This window comes from Geotrypetes seraphini, chromosome 5, assembly GCF_902459505.1.
Source record: "Geotrypetes seraphini chromosome 5, aGeoSer1.1, whole genome shotgun sequence".
In the NCBI taxonomy this organism is placed as follows: domain Eukaryota; kingdom Metazoa; phylum Chordata; class Amphibia; order Gymnophiona; family Dermophiidae; genus Geotrypetes; species Geotrypetes seraphini.
In genome coordinates, this window is record NC_047088.1 from 91452094 (window position 1) to 91473752 (window position 21659).

General features: G+C 49.6%; 1 protein-coding gene across 4 annotated transcripts in view; it reads right to left on the reverse strand.

Annotated features, from left to right (window-relative positions):
* The window catches only part of ATXN2L (ataxin 2 like), a 414538-nt gene that overhangs the window by 25947 nt on the left and 366932 nt on the right, over window positions 1-21659 (reverse strand). For 3 of the 4 annotated variants that reach the window (XM_033946500.1, XM_033946501.1, XM_033946498.1), the window contains one exon: window positions 6439-6616. The exons of the other annotated variant lie outside the window; for it this stretch is intronic. In XM_033946500.1, coding sequence (XP_033802391.1) covers window positions 6439-6616 — 178 coding nt within the window. The remainder of the gene's footprint in view (window positions 1-6438; window positions 6617-21659) is intronic. 4 annotated transcript variants of the gene reach the window in all.

Consider the following 21659-nt stretch of genomic DNA (forward strand, 5'->3'; position numbering starts at 1 on the left):
TTGGTAGCCGCCTCAATAGAATCATCAAATAGCTCATTCCCCAAACAAGGGAGATTGGCTAGATGATCCTGCAAATTAGGATCCATGTCCGTGATGCGCAGCCAAGCCATGGCGCATGGCCACTGCAAAAGCCGTAACACTAGAGGACAACTCAAAAGCATCATACGTGGCTTGTAGTATAAAGAGATGAATCTGAGAAAGAGTCTCCTGAAGCTGTCGAAATGCCAGCAGCCAAATCAGAATGGAAAGACGGCATGGATTTAATGCAGTGTTTGAAATAGGATGTAAAGTTGAAATTATAATTTAGGACCCTATTAGCAATCATTGAGTTTTGGTAAAGGCGACGGCCAAACATGTCCATGGTACGTCCCTCCCTGCCCAGAGGGACAGCAGCGTAGACCTTGGATTGGTTAGATTTCTTTAAAGAAGACTCCACAACCAAAGACTGATGGGACAGCTGCACTTTCTCAAACCCCTTGCAAGGGACTGTCTGATAGCGAGATTCCATCTTGGAAGGGATGGCCGGAATGGCATAAGGGGTCTCCAGATTCTTGATGAAAGTCTGTTTCAAGACCGGATTCAGTGGAAGATGCAAGGCTTCTCTGGGAGGATGAGGAAGGTCCATCTCAGCCAAATACTCTGGGGTATACCTGGATTTAGACTGGAGATCCAGCTGGAGAGCCTTACCCATATCAAACACAAACTTGGTAAAGGAGGCGATCTTAGAAAATGAAGTCCCTTCAGGAGGTGAAGAGGATCTAGACCTTGGAGCAGCAAAAAAGGAAGGAGAAGCCTCTCTAGAATATTGAGCAGGCATATCCGTATCCAGCAACAGAGACACTAACAAGGCTCTACTATGTGACAGCGGAGGAGTCAGAGAGTGCCTACGTTTCATCAGCCTCGAAGGAGAAGACCCAGGGGTCTGAGGGATGGAATCCTGCAGGGCGTGCCTCGGAAAAACAGGGGAGGAAGGAACTCTCCTGAACGGTCTCGAGGAGGGGGTCCTTGACCTCGACTTGCCTTGACGCGGAGAAACCAGAGGTGTGAAAGGCTGCAGAGGTCGAGACCCATGGCCAGGCTGCACAGAAGCCTCGACAGACCTCGAAAAATAAGGTACTGGAGACCGTCCCCTCCGTGGAGGGGAGTCCCTAGGCCTTTTAGAAGGCAAGTGCCTCGAGGATGAGGTTTAACAGATGGCGACTCAGATCTGGAAGGACGAGGGGAAGAGTTACTGGAGGACAACTGTTGAGCTCTGCGAGGCTTGTCTCGAGGGGCCTCAATAGGATGCTCAGGCTGGCTCGCAGGAAGCAGGGTTGAGGCAGGGGCAAGATGGGCAAAGACCGATGTAATTTGTGTAGTCAGGATAGCCTTCAGCATGTCCTGGAACATGGGCACCGAGACCAATGCATCTGGTCGGTTAGGTGCAGCAGTGCGCTTCAATGAGGGCGACCTCGAGAAAGATTATTCCCTATGCTTGGAGGCAGGTCTCGTAGAGGCTGGCACGACTGCACTCATTGCCTGGACTGCCGGAGGCTTCTTAGGTAGCGTACCTGGAGGAAGAGGAGACTTACCTGATGACAGGGCCCTAGAAGGGGCCTTCGAGGTCGAGGGCGACTTGGCTGAGGTCGAGGACTTCGAGGCCGCCACCGGGGCCAAGGTCTTATCCGTCGGCTGCTCCATAGCGCCGAAGAGTTCAAGGATCCTGGCACGCCACCTGCAAAGGGCCCGCGGTTGGAGAGTGGCACAGCGCTAGCAGGACTCTGTACGGTGGTCAAATCCCAGGTACTGAATGCACCAATGATGGGGGTCGGAAATGGAGATGACCCGACCACACTGGGTACACTTTTTAAACCCGGTAACAAGCCGGGGACATAGGTGAGAAGGACAGCTGCAGCCGAACGAGGGCTAGCGGTCTGGTTGAAGCAAGGGAAGAAAATAATAAAAGTTTTGGGGTTTTGGTTTTTTTTGAAGACTCGTCGCACAGCGACCAACACTGAAAAAAACAATAAGCAAGCAGCAGTGCAAGAAGGCACTTAGTAATGCACGCAGAGCTGAGAAACAAGGCTTCTTGGCTCCGCGGAAATCTAAGAACTGAGGCCATGCTGAGGAGATGCAAGCCGTGACTCAGGCGGGAAGGCATACATGCATGTGCGGTGCAGCACTCGTAAACTTTGAAAATCTTCAAGCAAGTTTGCTTGAAAGGCTGTCCGCTACGGGGCTCCATGGATGACGTCACCCACATGTAGATAGCATGCTGCCTGCTTGTCCTGGGATAAAATAGGAATATCCAAATATGCCTCCGTGAGATCCAGAGGCAAGAAACTCTCCCTGGGCCACTGCTGCAATGACTGAGCACACTATATCCATGCAAAAGTGTGAAACCTTGAGAGCCACATTCACATGCTGAAGATACAGAATAGGCCTCCAATATTTGGAGCCTTTGTTTGGCATGATAAAGTATATAGAGTATATGCCTGAGCGTTTGGGCAGAACTGGGTCTATAACTTGAATATCCAGAAAGAGCTGACCGGTGGCATGAACCGTGAGTGCTTTGTCCGGGAGACATGTGGGAGAGTCCACAAACCAATCTGCCAGAGGCTAGGCAAATTCCAGCTTGCAGCCTGATCAAATAATGTCCAAGAACCATTGGTTGGTCGAAATGCAAATCCAGTCAGGAATAAATGCTGTCAGCCCGCCTCTTATCAGTAGAGGAGCATTCCTCAGCCTGGCGTCATTGTGCCTTTTTTGGCAAAGGGTGCAGAACAGGAGGTGGTAGGCTGGGATCGCCAATAGCCAGCATACTGTTTTAAGGAACCCTGGGAAAAATATCTACGACGTGGCACTTGCATACGGGCGGGATTGCTGGGAGCCATGAAAATTAAAGTGACCAGAACATCTAGTCTTAGGGCGAAAGTCTACCACAAAATCTATGAGGTTGTCCAGGCCTTTGCCAAACAATAACTGCCCCTTAAGAAGAAGTCTAATAAAAGTAGCCTTGGAGGTGGAATTGTCTGATCCAGAGCATCCTGCAAGCAGAGATGGAGTACGCCGACACCTTTGCCAAAACTCGCATAAGATCATACAATGCCTCAGCGATATTATTTGTCCCATCCAAAAGAAGTTGGAGATCTACAGCCTCACTCTCCAGTGTGCAGTCGAGAAACAGGCGAGTGTGACAAGGGACATCGCCGAAACAACTTTGATGCCCAAAGCAGTTGCGTCAAACAGTCTCTGGAGGACCACATCTACACGGTGATCCTACATATCTTTTAGCACCACACCATCTTCACTGGGTAGAGATGTGCATTTGGTCACTTGCGCATTCGAAGAATCCACCCTGGGCTGACCCAAAAGTTGCTGACATTCCTGTGCCAGAGGATGCAAGATTGATACGATTCTGTCTATCTTAAGAGCACCTTCCGGAAAGCCATACTGCTATGAAACCAGAATACTCACATCAGGGTGCCAGGGAAAGGTAGCAAATCTCGAGCGTACACCACAAATCCAGGAGGAAGTTGATGGAACCAGCTGAGTGACTCAATTCAACTACTGCAAAGATTAAGAACATAAGCAATGCCTCCACTGAGTCAGACCCGAGGTCCATCGTGCCCAGCAGTCCGCTCACGCGGCGGCCCAACAGGTCCAGGACCTGTGCAGTAGCCCTCTATCTATACCCCTCTATCCCTTTTTCCAGCAGGAAATTGTCCAATCCTTTCTTGAACTCCAGATTCAGAAATAATATCTGGTAAAGCCACAGACTTAAATAAATGCAGAACCATGGGATCGTCCCCGGGTTCTAAAGCTCCAGAGGGCTCCAAAGAACCAGAATATAGACCCTGGTCTCCCATCCCTGGGAATAAAGAGTCAGCAAGCTGGTCATCATCAAAAGGATCACCCAGATCAGGATCAGGCAGTGCAGGAACAGCGGCTGATGGAGAGGAAAATGTGCCCATAAAGGCAACGCCACTTGAATATGCAGGACCGTGCAGGGGAATAACACCTGCTTTGAAACTCATTTCACAAATGTTTCAGAAACTCTGACAAAGTCTCAGGCTCCTGGGGCACAGTCATCCATAGATGACAACCTTGTGTTCCTTAGACTGAGGAGGATCTGCAGCCTTGTGCACAGATTCATCCATGCCGAGCCCCTTAAAACATAGAAGGCTGCCCACCGGCTAGCTGAGCATTTAATCACCTGCTTAATCAAGGGAGAGGCTAAGCCTTGCACTGCTGCCCCACATGGCGCAAGAATGCTCCAAAAGCGCTAAATATGTGCAATCCAGGCAATAATTCATATTAGGAGATTCCCAAGGACTCCATTTCAACAGGTTTTGAGGCAAAAATTGCAGTTTTTGGAGAATCAGTCGAGCTTTGGGTAAAAAAGATCTCTTAAAATCCAAGATGACTGCTAAAATTGCAAATATTTTTCATATTCAACAAACTTCAAAATATGGTGATTTTAGTATTTTTTGAGGTGGGGGGGAACACAGGGGGACATGCAGAAACCTTCAAAACACTGAAATCCCCCCCCCTACACACACGATGCACCTCAAAGGCTGACAGCCTTTACTCACTGTGACCTGTGCTGAAAATGTGCTGCAGCTTGCCTCAGCTCTCTTACAGTAGCTGGAATCAGAGAATCACTGCCTATGTTAGGAAATGCCTCCTTCGATGCTGATCTTCGGGCTGCCAGTCAGATTCAGTGACTAACTGCACCTCTATCCCGCAGATCGGTGGACGTGCTTAGGAAAGGGGCAGAGTCGAAAAACATAGGCAATACTGCGAGACACCGCAGTCTACTAGGTATGTCTAATAACCTACGCTCGAACCTTCATTTCACGTAGGAAAGAAAGCAGGAACGGTCCCAAGCTCCTTAGAAGCAGATGCAGGCTGGCTGACACCAGGAATTGGCTTGACAGTTGAAGAATGAAGTCTGTGTTCTCCATGCAGGTAGAGCTGAAGAATCACTCTGGTGTTTTCAGTTCTTTTTTTGGGATCTCTTGTGCTCAAATAAAATATTAAAAAGGAGAGAGCAGAACAAGCACACTCCTGCTGGCATGCGTGCAGAAGGGAAAAAACTAGAACCAATGCTAGGAAGTTCTTTTTTACACAGAGGGTGGTGGACACCTGGAATGCGCTTCCGGAGGTTGTGATAGGACAGAGTACACTACGGGGGTTCAAAGAAGGATTGGATAAATTCCTGAACGATAGGGGGATTGAGGGATACAGATAGAGGTAGAGATAAGTTTTAGACAGAGTATGGATAGAAGGATAAAAGGGATCAAAGGACTTAGAGAAGGATCACATTACAGGTCATGGGCCTGATGGACCGCCGCGGGTGTGGACTGCTGGGCACAATGGACCTCTGGTCTGACCCAGCGGAGGCAACTTCTTATGTTCTTAACTAACTGGAGTTAGAGAGCTCAGTAAAGTAGAGCAGAGTCACAGAAAAAATCCGGAGTGGATTCCTTCTGTATATGGCCCGCGATCTTTGGGACAGAACCCACTTGCCTAGAATGTTTCACCTATTACACTGGAAAAGGGGTTATAGTTAGAAAGGGATTGTTAAACTGCTGGCTAGGGTGATGAGCCAAGGGAGAGGTTTATGCATTGAAAACACGGGGCTCAGTTGTCAAGTCTTACAGTCTGCAGGGCACATGGACAGCGGAGGTCCCTTATTTGTTTAGAGATCAAGGAAATTAGTATGAACTGCAGGGATTCTTCTCTTTTCTCCGGGGAAAGGGGATGTCAGCGTTTTCAGACAATGTGACATTGGTGGGGTATGTCAAAAAGCAGGGCGGTACCAGAAGAGCAACAGTAGCTTTGGAGATTTACTGGTTATGCAGCGGGTGGAGTGCCATCTGGTGGATTCATAATGCTGTAGACCCATGTGAATCCACTCTCTGGAGCCAGTTATTCCCCCTAAATAAACTATGTGGCTTCGTTAAGGCCTGCTAACCAAGCTTTTTTTTAGGCAATGTTCCCAAAAAGGCTCTGGAAGCTGGTAGAGGGGAGAAGAGCAGTCCAACTCTAGCTATCAGTCCCCAAGGGACTGTGCCAGACACTTATATGGTCGCTTATGGGCGAGGCTACTGACAATGGCCTGCAGACCAATTCCTGGGAGAAAATAACAGCCTTTGGAACTTGACCTGCAAAAGGCAAACCATAGCTCGGTTTTGTGGAAGTCGAGCCCAAAACAAGAAAACCCAAACCAGCAGCATCAGTCTAACCTTAACTATCTGCTTAAGAAATATGATTTAGCTCCAGGCTGGACCTGCAATTACACTGGTGATGTCAGCGGAGCTTATTTGTTTTTCTCTATGCTGATTGGTGGGACTGATTTAGATGGATAAACAAACAAGGATTATCAGAATACTCCTAACCACCAAGTTCACAGCCATTGTTTTGGCGCAAGTATTCAGCAAAAAATGTATTTACCTTGATGATGTCCTATATAAGTGTACTGTGTTGGGGTGTTTGCAGAAATGGCTGGAACGCCACTCTGCTGGACTGCCGCCTGAGGTGGCCCTCCATGAGTCTGAGAAGGATGAAGGAGCATAACCTGTGGGGGATGAGGAGGAGGGGGAGCTCCAGATATTCCAGTCTGAACATGGGCCTGTTAGATACAAGATGGTAAAAGTAAATCAGGTCAAGAACCAGAAAAGTTATTTTCTATTACTAACTATATATGAGGTCTATTCAAAAAGTTCCAGGACTTATTTTATAAAAATTTATTAAACAATCTTAAAACTTATTCCACTGGGTCCCCTTCAAAGTACTCCCCTTCTATATGTATACACTTTTCACATCGTCATTTCCACTTCTGGGAAAAGTTCTTAAACGCATTTTCATGACTCGCCAAAAGTTGATGTGTTAAACGGAAGATTAGGTTCTTACTTACCTTTGCTAATCTTCTTTCTTGTAAATTCACACTTTATTACGGGTCCAGTTATTTCCGTCTACCCACCAGGACTTTGTAGGAAGCCTCAAATTTTAGAGACTTAAACCCCACCCCTTCTTATCTCAGCACTGGCCCTCTAGGAATCAGTTTGTCATAAAGCAGCCAGGAACATCTGTAGAGGATAAGAACAAGAGAGAGAGGGGTACGGGGATACTCCGACAAGTAAGTCTATTCTACTCATATCAATAAATGCAAAACAGCAACAAAGAAAAAAGAAAGAACCAGGTCAAACAACAGAACATGACCGACAAGACTAAATTGACTGCCTTGAAGTTGGGCCACTTGGTGAATTTTTATAAGATTTGGGACCCTTATATTTCTTGGAAGGAGACCACTTAGCTTGCTCTGCCATGTATTGTTATTTTTCTTCTCTATTTTTCTTCCTGTATTGGATGTAGTTATTCTTTATTGCTATACTTGTTATTTCATCTTTGCTTTGTTTTGCCCCTAAAGTCAATGGGTGAGGTGGGAGGGTAGGGAGGTTTGGATTTCCAGTGTACACTTCTGGTTGGTTTGATATTCAGATGTTTGTCTTATCTATTCCACTGGAATAATTATTGCGTTGGTTGTGTACTGTTTTGTATTTTCCATATACAATGGTACCTTGGTTTATGAGCATAATTCGTTCCAGAAGCATGCTTGTAATCCAAACGCTCGTATATCAAAGCAAAGTTCCCCATAGGATATAATGGAGACTCAGACTATTCGTTCCACAACCAAAAAACTGGCTGGTGTGAGGGAGAACCAGTGACAACCAGCCTCTGTTAGTATCACAAGGGAAAAGGATCTGGTTGAAGTGGTAATGTAGAAGACTGACATATGCTGCGGACGTTCAGTTAGAAAAGAACAAGGTTACTCTATGGCATTGCGAGTTTCAGCCTCAAAGAAAAGCCCAGTTTTAAATGACAGAGCCAGAATCTGCTCAGGTTTCCCATTGACTGGCGAGTGTCTAGCGATGACTGGATTGGCTGTGAAACTTCTGTATGGCGTGGAAGAACTCCTGTGGCTGTATTGGCTATGAGATTTCAGTAGGGCGTGGAAGAACTCCTGCGGCTGTACATTATGTTTTGTCACCAGCTATCTTGACACGTGGAAGAGCGGTGTGGAGTCATCGAGGAGGTTTGAGGAGGCTGGAGTCACAGCCAGTCTACCATTGCCCTGTCTTGCCAGCTGAATTCTCTTTGGATGGTGGGCCATTCCTCTCCCTGTAGGTCTTACACTGCTCTATCCGGCTGGATCAATTAGCATTTTTGCTGCTCTCTACCCTAAAAAAAAAAAAAAAAATCTGGCCAACTCAGCTTCTAGGCAGAATATGTATCCACTGTGGTTTTTTTCCCCTAAAGGAAAATCATACACAGTAGTCTCCGTGGATAATTATGCCAATCCTAGCCTTTGAAGAATACTGTAAAGGAAAAACTAGTCAATTAAACTGTCTGCAGTGTGGAAGAGAAGCAGGAATTAGAAAGCAACAGGAAAATCTGCAGTCGAACACAGGGAGCAGCTCTGACCCAGGCTGTGCGTGCATTGTAAGATATGGAGAGGGGGATGCGGGATGTTTTACTTTGGGACATGCTCATATAGAGAGTCAATGCTCGTTTGCAAGTTAACATTTGCTGGATGTTTTGCTCGTCTTGCAAAACACTTGCAAACCAAGGTTTCACTGTATTTCAATAAAACTTAAAAAAAAAACAAAAAACAACGAAACCTGAACGACAAAAACAGTGCTATAAGTGGGTGATCATCTGGTATAGAGACAGGTATAGAAGGGGCTCATTCAAAAATAAAGGTTCTAGATTTTTAAAAAAACCTGACTATTTGGATGGGGGATTATGTCAAGAATTGTTGTCTGGATGGGAACATCTGGAAGGAGTAGAAATGCAGTGGGCAAAATTGAAAGGAGTTATTGTAAGGGCAACAAATCTTGTTGTGAGGGAAGTAAGTAAAAGTAAGAGGAAAGGAAGGCCACTTTGCTTCTCAAAAGCATTAGCTTAGAAGGTAAGGAATAAGAGGTTAGCTTTCACAAACTACAAAAGATTGCAGAAAGAGGAAGACAGGCAAAAGTATCTGGAAAAGTTGAGAGAGGCTGGTCAAGTAGTCAAGAAAGCAAAGATACAAATGGAAGAAAAAATAACTGATTCAGTAACACGGGGAGATAAAATAATATTAGATATATTAGTGATAGGAATCATGCAAAAGTGGCATTGTGAAACTCAAAAGTGAAGGGGAGAAATATGTAGAAGGTGATAAAGAAAGGCTGAATTGCTTAACAAATATTTCTGTTCTGTGTTCCGGTTGAAGCACCAGGAGTGAAACCGCAGAAGACAAATATGAATAGGAATGGAGTAGTGGGTAGACCCTGATCGATTTTCTGAGGATTGTGTTTGTGAGAAGAAAGCTAAATTAAAGGTAGACAAAGTGATGGGGCCAGATAGTGCACATCCGAGGGTGCTGCAGGAACTTAAGGAAGTTCTGGTGGCTCCGTTGACTGACCGTTTCAATGCTTCTCTAGAGATGGAAGTGGTACTAGAGGACTGGAGAAGGTCAGATGTGATCCCTTTACACAAAAGTGGAATAAGGAAGAAGGATAAATTAGGTTACCTGCTAATTTCTTTCTTTCTTTCTGTTAGCTTGTAGACTAGTATAGTCCTTACGAATGGGTTATATGCCTCACTGCTACCAGCAGGTGGAGACTAAGCACAAACTTGTTTATCAGGCTAGAATCTGCCTAGCAGCTCAGTCTGCCAAATAGCCAAGCAGAACCTAGGAAAGGCTTCAACTGAAAACAGTATAACACACTCCGAACAAGAGTGGAAAAAAACAACAAATACTAATAAAACTAACTGTTGGAACATGTGTAGAACTTAATCCTGGTATAGAAAAACATCCCCACATCTCACCAGCTAAGCCAGCTGAGCCATAGCCGTTGTTCTTACTTCTTCCTGGCCCTAGAAAAATTCTAGAACCCGCAGAAAAGCAATGTTACTTACCGTAACAGTTGTTATCCAGGGACAGCAGGCAGCTATTCATCACTAGTGGGGTGATGTCATCAGACAGAGCCCCGGTACGGACGTCTCACAAGCACGTGTTGCTTGTAGAAACTTATAAAGTTTCTAGATGCCCGCACCGCGCATGCGCCGGTGCCTTCCTACCCGGAGATCCGGGCGTGTCTCCTCAGTTCAGGTAGCTAGCCTGAGAAGCCAACCCAGGGTAGGTGGGTGGGACGTGAGAATAGCTGCCTGCTGTCCCTGGATAACAACTGTTACGGTAAGTAACATTGCTTTATCCCAGGACAAGCAGGCAGGTATTCTCACTAGTGGGTGACCTCCAAGCTAACCTCAGTGGGATGGAGGGGGAGTTGGCGACTTAAGAGAATAAATTTTTCAATACTGTTTGGCCAAACTGGCCAGCCCGTCTGGAGAGGGTATCCAGACAATAATGTGAGGTGAATGTGTGAACCGAGGACCAGGTGGCAGCCTTGCAAATTTCCTCGATTGGTGTTGATCTGAGGAATGCTACTGAGGCTGCCATTGCTCTGACCTTATGGGCTGTGACCTTACAAGGAAGTGATAATCCAGCCTGGGCATAGCAGAAAGAGATACAAGCCGCCATCCAATTAGAGATGGTGTGCTTTGATATGGGTCTTCCCAGCTTATTAGGATCGAAGGAGACAAAAAGTTGAGGAGTGGATCTGTGTGGCTTGGTGCGATCCAGGTAGAAAGCCAAGGCACGTTTGCAGTCTAGAGTGTGAAGGGCTGATTCTCCGTGGTGAGAATGAGGCTTAGGGAAGAATACTGGAAGTACAATGGATTGGTTGAGATGAAATTCGGAGACCACCTTAGGCAGGAATTTCGGGTGAGTGCGGAGGACCACCTTGTCATGGTGGAATACTGTGAATGGTGGGTCCGCCATCAATGCCTGGAGTTCGCTGACTCTGCGAGCGGACGTAAGGGCTACAAGGAAAAGCACTTTCCAGGTGAGATACTTCAGAGGGGCCCTGTTGAGTGGTTCAAACGGGGGCTTCATGAGGTGGGAAAGGACTACATTGAGGTCCCAAACCACTGGGGGTGGTTTGAGAGGAGGGTTAACATGGAAGAGTCCTTTCATAAATCTGGCGACCACCGGATGGGCCGAGAGGGGTTTCCCTTGTAGAGGCTGGTGGAACGCCGCAATAGCGCTCAGGTGGACTCGTATGGATGTGGACTTGAGCCCAGATTGAGATAGGTGTAGGAGATAGTCCAGCACGGAGGATAAGGAAGCTCGCTGAGGTTCCTTTGACTTAGAAACACACCATGAGGAGAATCTGGTCCATTTCTGGGAGTAGCATTGTCGAGTGGCGGGCTTCCTGGAAGCTTCCAAGACCTCCCTCACTTCTTGTGAGAATTGGTGAGGGGTTACGTTGAGAGGAACCAAGCTGTCAGGTGGAGAGACTGCAGGTTGGGATGAAGTAGTGATCCTTGATGTTGAGTAAGTAGTGAAGGAAACACTGGAAGTGGTACTGGTTCCCTGCTGCTGAGTTGGAGTAGGAGGGAGAACCAAGGTTGTCTGGGCCACCGAGGAGCTATTAGAATCATGGTGGCCCGTTCGAGTTTTCAGCTTGACCAGAGTCTTCTGGATCAGCGGGAATGGTGGGAACGCATATAGAAATCGTTTCCCCCAGTTCAGTAGAAAAGCATCTGCCTCGAGGCGATGAGGAGTGTAAATCCTGGAGCAAAACTGAGGCAGTTTGGCGTTGTGGGGAGCCGCAAAGAGGTCTATCTGAGGCGTCCCCCATTGCGTGAAGATTTGGTGAAGGGGGCTGGAATGGAGAGTCCATTCGTGCGGTTGTAGCAGACGGCTTAGTTTGTCTGCTAAGACGTTGTTTCTCCCCCTGGATGTATACTGCTCTGAGTAGGGTGTTGTGGCGCACCGCCCAGTCCCAGACTCGTAGAGCTTCCTGGCAAAGGAGGGCCAAGCCCGTGCCTCCTTGCTTGTTGATATAATACATGGCGGCCTGATTGTCTGTGCGAATGAGGATTACCATGTCGTGGAGTAGGTGTTGGAAAGCTTGGAGCGCATTGAAGATGGTTCTGAGTTCCAGTAGATTGATTTGGTGTAGTCTCTCCGCATTGGTCCAGAATCCTTGGGTGCGGAGACCCTCCAGATGGGCCCCCCATGCGTAATTCGACGAATCGGTCGTGAGGACTTTCTGATGGGGGGGAGAGTGCATCAGCAAACCTCTGGATAGATTCGAAGAGGTCATCCACCAAAGTAGAGACTGCCGAAGAGCAGGTGTGACTAAGATGCGTTTGGATAGTGGATCGGATGTCTGATTCCACTGTGATGCCAGGGTCCACTGGGGGATCCTGAGGTGGAGTCTGGCAAAGGGTGTCACATGTACTGTGGAGGCCATATGGCCCAGGAGCACCATCAGTTGTCTCGCCGGTAGGGTTTGGCGAGTCGACACCGACTGGCAGAGATGAAGAAGAGACTCCATGCGTTGCCGAGGTAGGAATGCTCGGAGTCGGGTGGTGTCCAGGACCGCTCCGATGAAGGGGAGGGACTGGGTGGGTTGTAGATGAGACTTGGAGAAGTTGATCTCGAAGCCCAAATTCTGGAGGAAGTAGGTTGTAGCCACGGCCGCCGAAGTGACCTCTGGGGCTGACGGGGCCTTGATGAGCCAGTCGTCGAGGTATGGGAATACCTGTAGACCCCTGTCCCGGAGTGCTGCGGCCACTACCACCAGGCACTTTGTGAAGACTCTGGGGGACGAAGATAGGCCGAATGGTAGCACTCGATACTGTAGGTGCAGATTTCCCACCCGAAATCTGAGGAACTTTCGGGAGGCCGGGTGAATGGGGATGTGAGTGTAGGCCTCCTTGAGATCCAGGGAGCATAACCAGTCGTTCTGCTCGAGGAGGGGGTATAGAGAAGCCAAAGTCAGCATGCGAAACTTCTCTTTGACCAGGAACTTGTTGAGGGCCCGAAGGTCTAAAATGGGTCGCAGGTCGCCCGTTTTCTTCGGGACGAGGAAGTACCGGGAGTAAAACCCTCGGTTCAATTGGTCTGACGGGACCGGCTCGACAGCCCGAAGCTGGAGTAAGGTTTGGACTTCCTGAAGAAGAAGGGCGGTCTGCGTCGAGCTTGAAGGATACTCTCTTGGGGATGGTCCGGGGGGACCCGGTGGAATTGAAGAGAGTATCCTTCTCTTATGATGGTGAGGACCCATAGGTCCGTAGTTATGGCCTCCCATCGATGGTAGAAAAGATGGAGGCGGCCCCCTATGGGAGAGGCCGAGGTTATGCTCCCGGGGGGGGGCGTCAAAAGGGCTGGGGGGCCTTAGGTACGGCCGGTGGCTGAGGTTTTTGCTGAGACTTCTGGGGAGGTTGTCTCTTCGCAGGCTGCCTCGCAGCAGGCGTTTGTCTGGGCATGTAACGCCGCTGGTAAATCAGGGGTGGCCTGGAAGGTCGAGACTGTTGAGGTTTGGGTTTGGGCCGCAGGATGGATTGAAAGGATTTTTCATGATCCGACAGCTTCTTGGTAACAGTTTCGATAGACTCATCGAACAGGTCAGCTCCAGCACATGGTACGTTGGCGAGTCTGTCCTGAAGGTTGGGATCCATATCGATGGTACGGAGCCATGCCAGGCGACGCATCGCTACCGCGCTTGCGGCGGCGCGTGCCGAGAGTTCGAATGCATCGAAGGAGGATTGCATCAGCTGGAGGCGTAATTGGGAGAGAGAGGCTACCACTTCCTCGAACTCGAATCGAGCTTGGTTGTCTATGAACGGAGTGAACTTGCGGAGCACCGGCAAGAAGAACTCCAAATAGGAAGAGAAAAAGAAGTTGTAGTTTAGCACCCGTGACGCCATCATGGAGTTTTGGTAGAATTTTCTACCAAATTTGTCCATCGTTCTCCCCTCTCGGCCCGGCGGTATAGAGGCGTAGACCTGGGAGGGATGAGAGCGTTTTAGGGAGGACTCGACCAGCAGGGATTGGTGGGAGAGTTGGGGGCCCTCGAACCCTTTATGGTGCACGATGCGGGTATCGAGCATCGAGTTTGCTGGGAATCGCCGGTATGGAGTACGGTGTTTCGAAACACTGCATGAAGGTCTGATCCAGCAATTTATGCAGGGGGAGCCGAAGCGACTCCGTTGGGGGGTTAGGTAAATGCATGGTGTCCAGATACTCTTTGGAGTATCGGGAGCCCGTGTCAAGGGTCACATCCAAATCATCCGCCATTTGTCGGAGGAATGATGAGAAGGACAATTGTTCCGCCAGCGTCGGTCTGTGGGACGGGCTGGCGGAGGAGGAGGCCTCCAGGTCCGTGGACATCGGGGAGTGACAAGGAGAATCGGGCACCGGTGTCTCCTCGTACTCTGGGCCCCTCGGAGGGGACGCCTCTGATGAGGAGTATCCCCTACGTTGCAGTTTTTTCTGCGGTGACACCTCCGAATAGCGTGAGGAGTGCCAGGATGAGTGTCTCGATCGGTGCCCGTCTCGGTGGCGGGACGGGGATCGGGATCGTCTGTGCATCGCATGGTCTCCCGAGGTCCCCAAGTGGATAGGGCTGGGAAGCAGTGGATCGCCACTGGGTTTGCGATGCGGGTTCCTGCGATGCTACCCAAGTCTGGTAAGGAGTACGGAGGAACTCTTCCTGACTATGCCCAGGGCTTCGAGTATCGATCGAAGGTCTGGTCCCATGTTGGCGCGGAGGCGTAATGGGTTCTAATGGCGGCATGTCGGTAAGCGAGGCTTGCCGCGTGGGTATCGCCGCCCTCCCCCGTTCGTCCTCGTCGGTTGTCGAGGTCGAACGGTGTGGGGGAGGGGGGAGGGGGCGGACCGCCCCTTTGGACCGGTACCGGGAGGTCACCCTGTATGGCAGCGATGAGCCCGGGTCCGATGGTCTGCATGAGCTCAACGAATTGAGCTTCCAGCACGGACCGTAGCGAAGCCGATAGGGAGGGATCCGCACCGAAATGGGGTCCTCCTGCACGGGCATCGCGCTCCTTCGAGGTCGAGTGCTTCTGCTTAGTAGCTTTCGGCACTTTGATGACCATTGGTGGCACTGTGGAAGGAAGAGGTACCTGAACCGAGGAGACCGGGGCAGGCACCGACGTCGAGCTCGTGGATGGTGTCGGGGCGAGCGATGCCGGTTTCACCGCACTCGATGCAGGAGGAGTCGATGCCGGTTTCGCCCGCACCGGGGAGGTATCAGATGAAGTGGAGGCTGAGGGATCCTTAGCTGCGTCCATCTTGAACATCGATTCCCACAATAGGCAACGCCGCTTGAAAGAGCGTGCCGTAAGGGTAGAGCAAGGCCCGCACGATTTCGGGATGTGGTCAGGGCCCAAACACTGCAAACAGCGCCAGTGAGGGTCCGTGAGTGAAATCGCGCGTTGGCACTTGCTGCACTTTTTAAAACCGGTGATTGGCCGGGACATAGGCCGGAAAATCTCTGCCGCGAGGTCGAAGCCCGTGGGCCTGAGCCACGTGGCCGGCCCGTTCGACCCGCCGGAGGAAATAATCTTCTCCTCTTTTTTTTTTTTTTTTTTGAAAAAGAAAAAGAACTGTTAAAGTAATTAAAAGAAACGAAAACGCGGACAAGGAAGGCAAATTTAACTGAATTCAGCTAGCGCATGAAGAAGTTGAACTTCTCAGCTCCGCGGAAAAGAAAGAACTGAGGAGACACGCCCGGATCTCCGGGTAGGAAGGCACCGGCGCATGCGCGGTGCGGGCATCTAGAAACTTTAAGTTTCTACAAGCAACACGTGCTTGTGAGACGTCCGTACCGGGGCTCTGTCTGATGACATCACCCACTAGTGAGAATACCTGCCTGCTTGTCCTGGGATAAAAACAAAATCTGCACACGAGCAAAACAAAAACCCACAATCGCCGCACAAAGACAGATAGGGTGGGGGACTACAAGCTAACAGAAAGAAAATTAGCAGGTAAGAACCTAATTTTTCCTTCTGTATCACTTGGTAGACCGGTATAGTCCTTATGAAAGGGATTCTTTTTGCTGTGAAGCAAAATGGCAACCACGGCTGAAGAGTAGCTCTAGCTAGTTAAGGTTGCTTGCTCAATAGCCCAAAGCGTTGGATCCTGAAGTGCAATCGGACCCTGCGTGAGGTAGTGAGGGTGACAAGGTAGCAGGAGCCCCTGATCTCAATGGAGCCAAATCAAGTCGGCATACCACGGCCGCTCGGACATGACAAGGATCACTGGACCTCCGTGGGCTAATATCTGTCGCAACAGATAGCCTATCATGGGCCACAGAGGGAAGACATATAGGAGACCTTCCTCTCGCCAGGGCAGAACCAGAGCATCCAGGCCTTTGCTGCAGGTCTTGCAATGGCGACTAAAAAACCGATCTGCTTTCTTGTTGGTAACAGTCGCCATGAGATCTAACGTGGGAAGCCCCCACTGATCCACTATGCAACTGAATGCTCTTTGCGACAGGGACCACTCTCCGGGGTACAAAGTCTGAGAAAATCCACTTGAATATTGTCTACTCCGGCCACGTGTGTCGCTGAAAGAGCCACTAGGTGTGTCTCCACCTACCAGAACCTGAGCCTCCATGCTCAGTGAGGGACTCTTCGTGCCCCCCTGTCAATTAACATCAGCCACCGCCGTGGCATTGTCAGAGAAGGCATGGATGGCTCGATAATGGAGATGACCCTCGGAGTGGAGGAGCTGTATCACCTGATGGACAGCCTGACACCCCTTGGACTCCATGGTAGCCCTAATCAACCAGTCGTCCAGATATGGATGATCTAAGACACCCAGGGTGTGAAGATGGTCCGCCACCACCATTATTTGCCATTGCCATTGCCAAACCCAAAGGGTATCGCCGCAAACTGGAAATGTTGCTCCAAGACGTGGAACCTCAGATACTTCCTGTGGTCTGGAAAAATAGGAATGTGGAGATATGACCCAGTGAGATCCAGGGAGGCTATCACTGAGCGTACTGTCCCCATGTGGAAGCGGAGCACTTAAAGCACCGCATTGACCGCCTTGAGGACCAGAATCGGTCTCCAATCTTTGGAGCCTTTCTTTGGAACAATAAAATATATTATCTCCCAAAGCCAGAGTCTTGCTCTGGAACGGGCTCTATCATCGCAATATCATGCAATCTGCAGACTGTAGCCTGCACCTGAGCCGCCTTCTCGGGGTTGCCCGCTGGGGAATCCAGGAAATACTCAGAGGACAGAGAAACTCCAGTTTGTAGCCATTCCTGAAAGCCTCTAAGACCCAACAGTCAGAGGTAACGGTCTGCCATTCTGCCTAAAAGGCCAATAATCGCCCGATGCATGAGAGGGGAGGTACCGGCCTGGTGTCAGAATTGCTTCTTTACACAAGCTGCCGCACAACTTCCCGTGGATGGCTGTCATTGGGAACTGCCGAACCGCAGTCTGGCAGATGAAGAGGGCCTCTGGCCAGCGGGAGGGTCCCGAGTACAGAGAGCATCTGAAGGGATGAAAAGTAGAGCACTCCAAAACCCCTGGCAGGGCAGGATCTATTCATAGGCAATAACTTACTGTATATACTCAAATATAAACAGAGGTAACATATTTCCCAAAAAAAGGCTGACTCAAATGGGGGGAAGGGGGGCCTTAATATTCAAGTGAAGTACCTTGCATTGCCCTGTCTGCCAAGCTCTTCACCCAGCCCCCCTCACTCCCTGCCAGGTTCTATACCCTGTCCCCCCCCCCATGTCTTGCAGGCCTTCACTGGGCCTGCCATAAGTCCTAGTGGTCCAGCGTTGGGCTGGGACACCTCACACCTCCTGTCCCAGCCAATGCTAAGAATTTTTACCTTCCTTCTGCCTCCCCCGCATACCTTTAGAATCTCTGGTGGTCCAGCAGTGAACCTTCCTTTGCTCCAGCCCATAAAGAGCTTTTAGCTGATTGGCTGCAGCGAGGGAGTTAAAAATTTTAGAATTGGCTGGGACAGGGGTAGGGGAGGGAACCCTGCTGTCTCGGCCTACCGCTGGACCACCAGGGATTTAAAATATACAGCGGGGAAGGGTAAAGAAGTAAAAGTTAGTAAAGTCAGCAGGGACAGGAGATGGAAGAGATCCCTCCTGTCCAGGCCCACCGCTGGACCACCAGGTCTCATGGCAGGCTTGGCACAGACCTGCAATAGGTTCGGGGGGGGGGGGGGGGGTCAGCAATGACCCAAATATAAACAGAGTCCCCCATTTTTGAGCCTTTTTTTGGTCCAAAAATCTCAGTTTATATTAGAGAATATATACAGTAGGTTTGTAATTCTGCATGCTGGCCAAGAGGTCATCCAGATCCTGGACGAACAGCAGCTGTCCCTTGAAGGGCAACCGACTCAAGGTTGCTTTAGAAGATGAATCACCAGACAAATGGCCAATCCAGAGCATCCTGCGAGCCAAAAAGGAATAGGCGGAAAGCTTAGCAAAGACTTCAAGATGTCATACAGGGCATCAGCCATATAGTCCACTCCCGAAATCAGAAAATCCAAATCATGAAGCACCAGTGTCAGACTCATGGTGTTGCTTGGAATGGCAAGCCTGGGTTACGAAAGAAGAGGCTGACGTCACTTTAATGCCAGCGGCCTCCGAATCAAACAGACACTTAAGGATGAAATCCACACATCGATTCTGAACATCCTTCAGGACCACCACCCTGTTGCTCGAGAGAGAAGTGTGCTTGGTGACCTGTGCCACCAACGAACCCAACTTTGGGGAAGCAAAGTGCTTGTTAAAAACATCCACCGTACGATAAAGCCCAACATGGCATGAGCATATTTCAAGGGACCCTCAGGCACTTCCCAAATATCTATAAGAATCTAAACTATGTCAGGATGATCAGGAAAAAAGGAAGATTGTGGTCTCTGGTCACTCATCAAGGAACATTCCGCAGTGACAGGCTGCTCAAACTGCAGCTTTAATTCCTGGAAAGATCAAATCCACCAGATTCACATGTTTGAAAAATCTGAGCACAATGGGATCCTTCCCCAGATCCAGGGTTCCACTCTGATCCAAATCCTGAAGATCTGTCAGATCTGCAGCGACCAGGTGCCCCCTGTGTAAGCAGAGGCATGCAAAGAGTATTCACTGCAACCATGGGCACTACTGGCTTCCTGCCGGCACCCCTGAGGGGAGGCAAGAGAAAAGTCCCTGGTCCAAAAGACAGGGTTCCCTGCGGTTGGCACAGACGCCTGTGGAAGGGAGACAGGCAGAGACTTCTTAGCTAAGTATGCTTAATACATCATATATTAATGAAATCTGGGGAAAACTCATCCTCTGCGGAGGAAGCCAACTCCTGCAGTCCATTTTTGGAATGTTTGGAGGATTTACAAGGTTTATCGACTTAAACGTGCTTGCATTTTACCATAACATCGCCTGTGCCCTCCCAAGCACCCCCCCCCCCCAACGCCATTTTCTTGGGTGTCAGTGCAGAAGACCCTTTTCAGGAGGTTGAAGGCACCAGATCCAGGCAAGTCTTCCACCTCTCACAGGCCGCAGCACACATGGAGCATGGCTGTGCATCTGACAGCCATCCACTGCAAATAAGGCTTGAATCCATCACATCCTGCACTGGGGAGGCAATCTATGTGGTTTTATTGCAAAAATGAAGCTTGCAAGTACTAAAAATAGCTTTAAAATCAAATCGTGGAAAATCCAAGATGGTCACCGCTGGTGCCGATTTTCACTAAAAAAAAGCCTGAGAAAAACTCAGGGAGCTCTCAAAATGCTGATTTTAGGAGTGGAGGAGGTAGGGAATACAGGAAAACCAGCCCAAACCCCCTTTTAGAGATCTCCCTCAAAATCATTGATTCAGGCTGTCAGCCTGTACTCACTGTTGTATGTGCTGAATGAAAAAAACACTGCCCCACGGCTCGGTTCTTAGGCCTATTTTGTTCAATATTTTTATAAACGATCTTGAGGAGGAAACAACATCCAATATAATAAAGTTCGCCGATGATACAAAATTATGTCGGGCGGTTGGCTCTCAAAGGGACTGCGAGGAGCTTCAGAAGGATCTGAGACAGCTGGAAACATGGGCAACAAAGTGGCAGATGAATTTTAACATAAATAAATGCAAGGTGATGCATATAGGAAAGAAGAATAAAGAACACGAGTATAGAATGTTTGGGGTAACATTAGCAAAATGCGAACATGAAAGGGATTTGGGGGTACTGATTGACAGAACCCTGAAGCCATCGGTGTAATGTGCGGCGGCGGCGAAGAGAGCAAACAGGATGTTGGGCATGATTAAGAAAGGAATCACGAGTAGATCGGAAGAAGTCATAATGCCACTTTATAGAGCAACTAGTCTTTAAGCCCGTTACATTAACGGGTGCTAGAATACTGTTCACCCTCTATGTTGCCCCTTCCATTCACTGCCCTCTCTTCTCTTTCTATCTCTCTCTTTCTCTCCCATATGGCCTCTCTCCATCTCCTCCTTCCTTTTGCCTTGGTCTGGCATACCTTCCTCCTTCCCTCCAAGGCATTCTCTCCCCCTCTGCTCCCTTTCCTCATTTAACTACTTCATTGGTCAGCAGCAGCATTCACAATTCATTGCTGTTGCTGGCTTCAGGTCTTTCTCTCTGGCCGGTCCTGTCTTCATGAAAACAGGAAGTAGGCAGGACCGGCCAGAGAGGAAGGCCTGAAGCCAGCAACAGCAGCGAATTGTAAACGCTGCTGCTGCCTGAAGCACCCGAGGCAGACACTTCTCTCCCCTCCCAGCCCAACCCCCGCTGACTCTGCGACCCTCCCAGCAAGATGACTTTAATATCAAATCTCCCTCCAGCGTTGGCAGTCGCTGCACGTTAAACAGGCTGCTTCTGCTTTCTTCTGCTGTTGAGGCTCTCTGTTGCGTCATTGATGACGTAATCAGTGAAGCGGCAAAGGGACTCAACTGCAGGAGAAAGGCCGAAGCAGCCTGTTTAACGTGCAGCGAGTGCCAACGCTGGAGGGATGTTTGTACCGGTGCAGAAGCGATATGTCTCTCCCCCTCCGGTACCTGTGCAGCACTTTGCTGCGGCGCATCCTCCCATTGGGGGGGGGGGGTTGCACAGTGTAAGCGGGTGAGAGCGGCGATCTCCAGTTGGGGGGGGAGGGGGGTGAGAGCGGCGATCTCCAGTTGGGGGGGGGGTTTGCACAGTGGGAGCGGGTGAGAGCGGCGATCTCCAGTTGGGGGGGGAGGGGGTTGAGAACGGCGATCTCCAGTTGGGGGGGGTTTGCACAGTGGGAGCGGGTGAGAGTGGCGATCTCCAGTTGGGGGGGGGAGGGGGTTGAGAGCGGCGATCTCCAGTTGGGGGGGGGAGGGGGTTGAGAGCGGCGATCTCCAGTTGGGATGGGGGGGGGTTTGCACAGTGGGAGCCGGGTGAGAGCGGCGATCTCCAGTTGGGTTTTTTTTATTTTTGTTGTTTTAAGTTGAAAGCCGGCGCTGCAGCTCCTCTCTCGATCCTGGTGTAGTTCGAGAGAGGAGCCGGTACCATTGACAGTGAGAGGCGGGGGTGAGGAAGGCCACTGCAGCTGTGCAATTTTTTATTTTTATTTGTAAGCCGCCGCGAGCAAGTGGTGACGTAAAACCCGCGCATGCGCAATTGTGTTTTCACGACGGATCAGGGAACACATTTTTTTTAGTGCGCATGCGCGGCCTACCATTTTATTATATTAGATGGTCAGACCACACTTAGAATACTGTGTCCAACACTGGTCTCCTTACCTCAAGAAGGACAT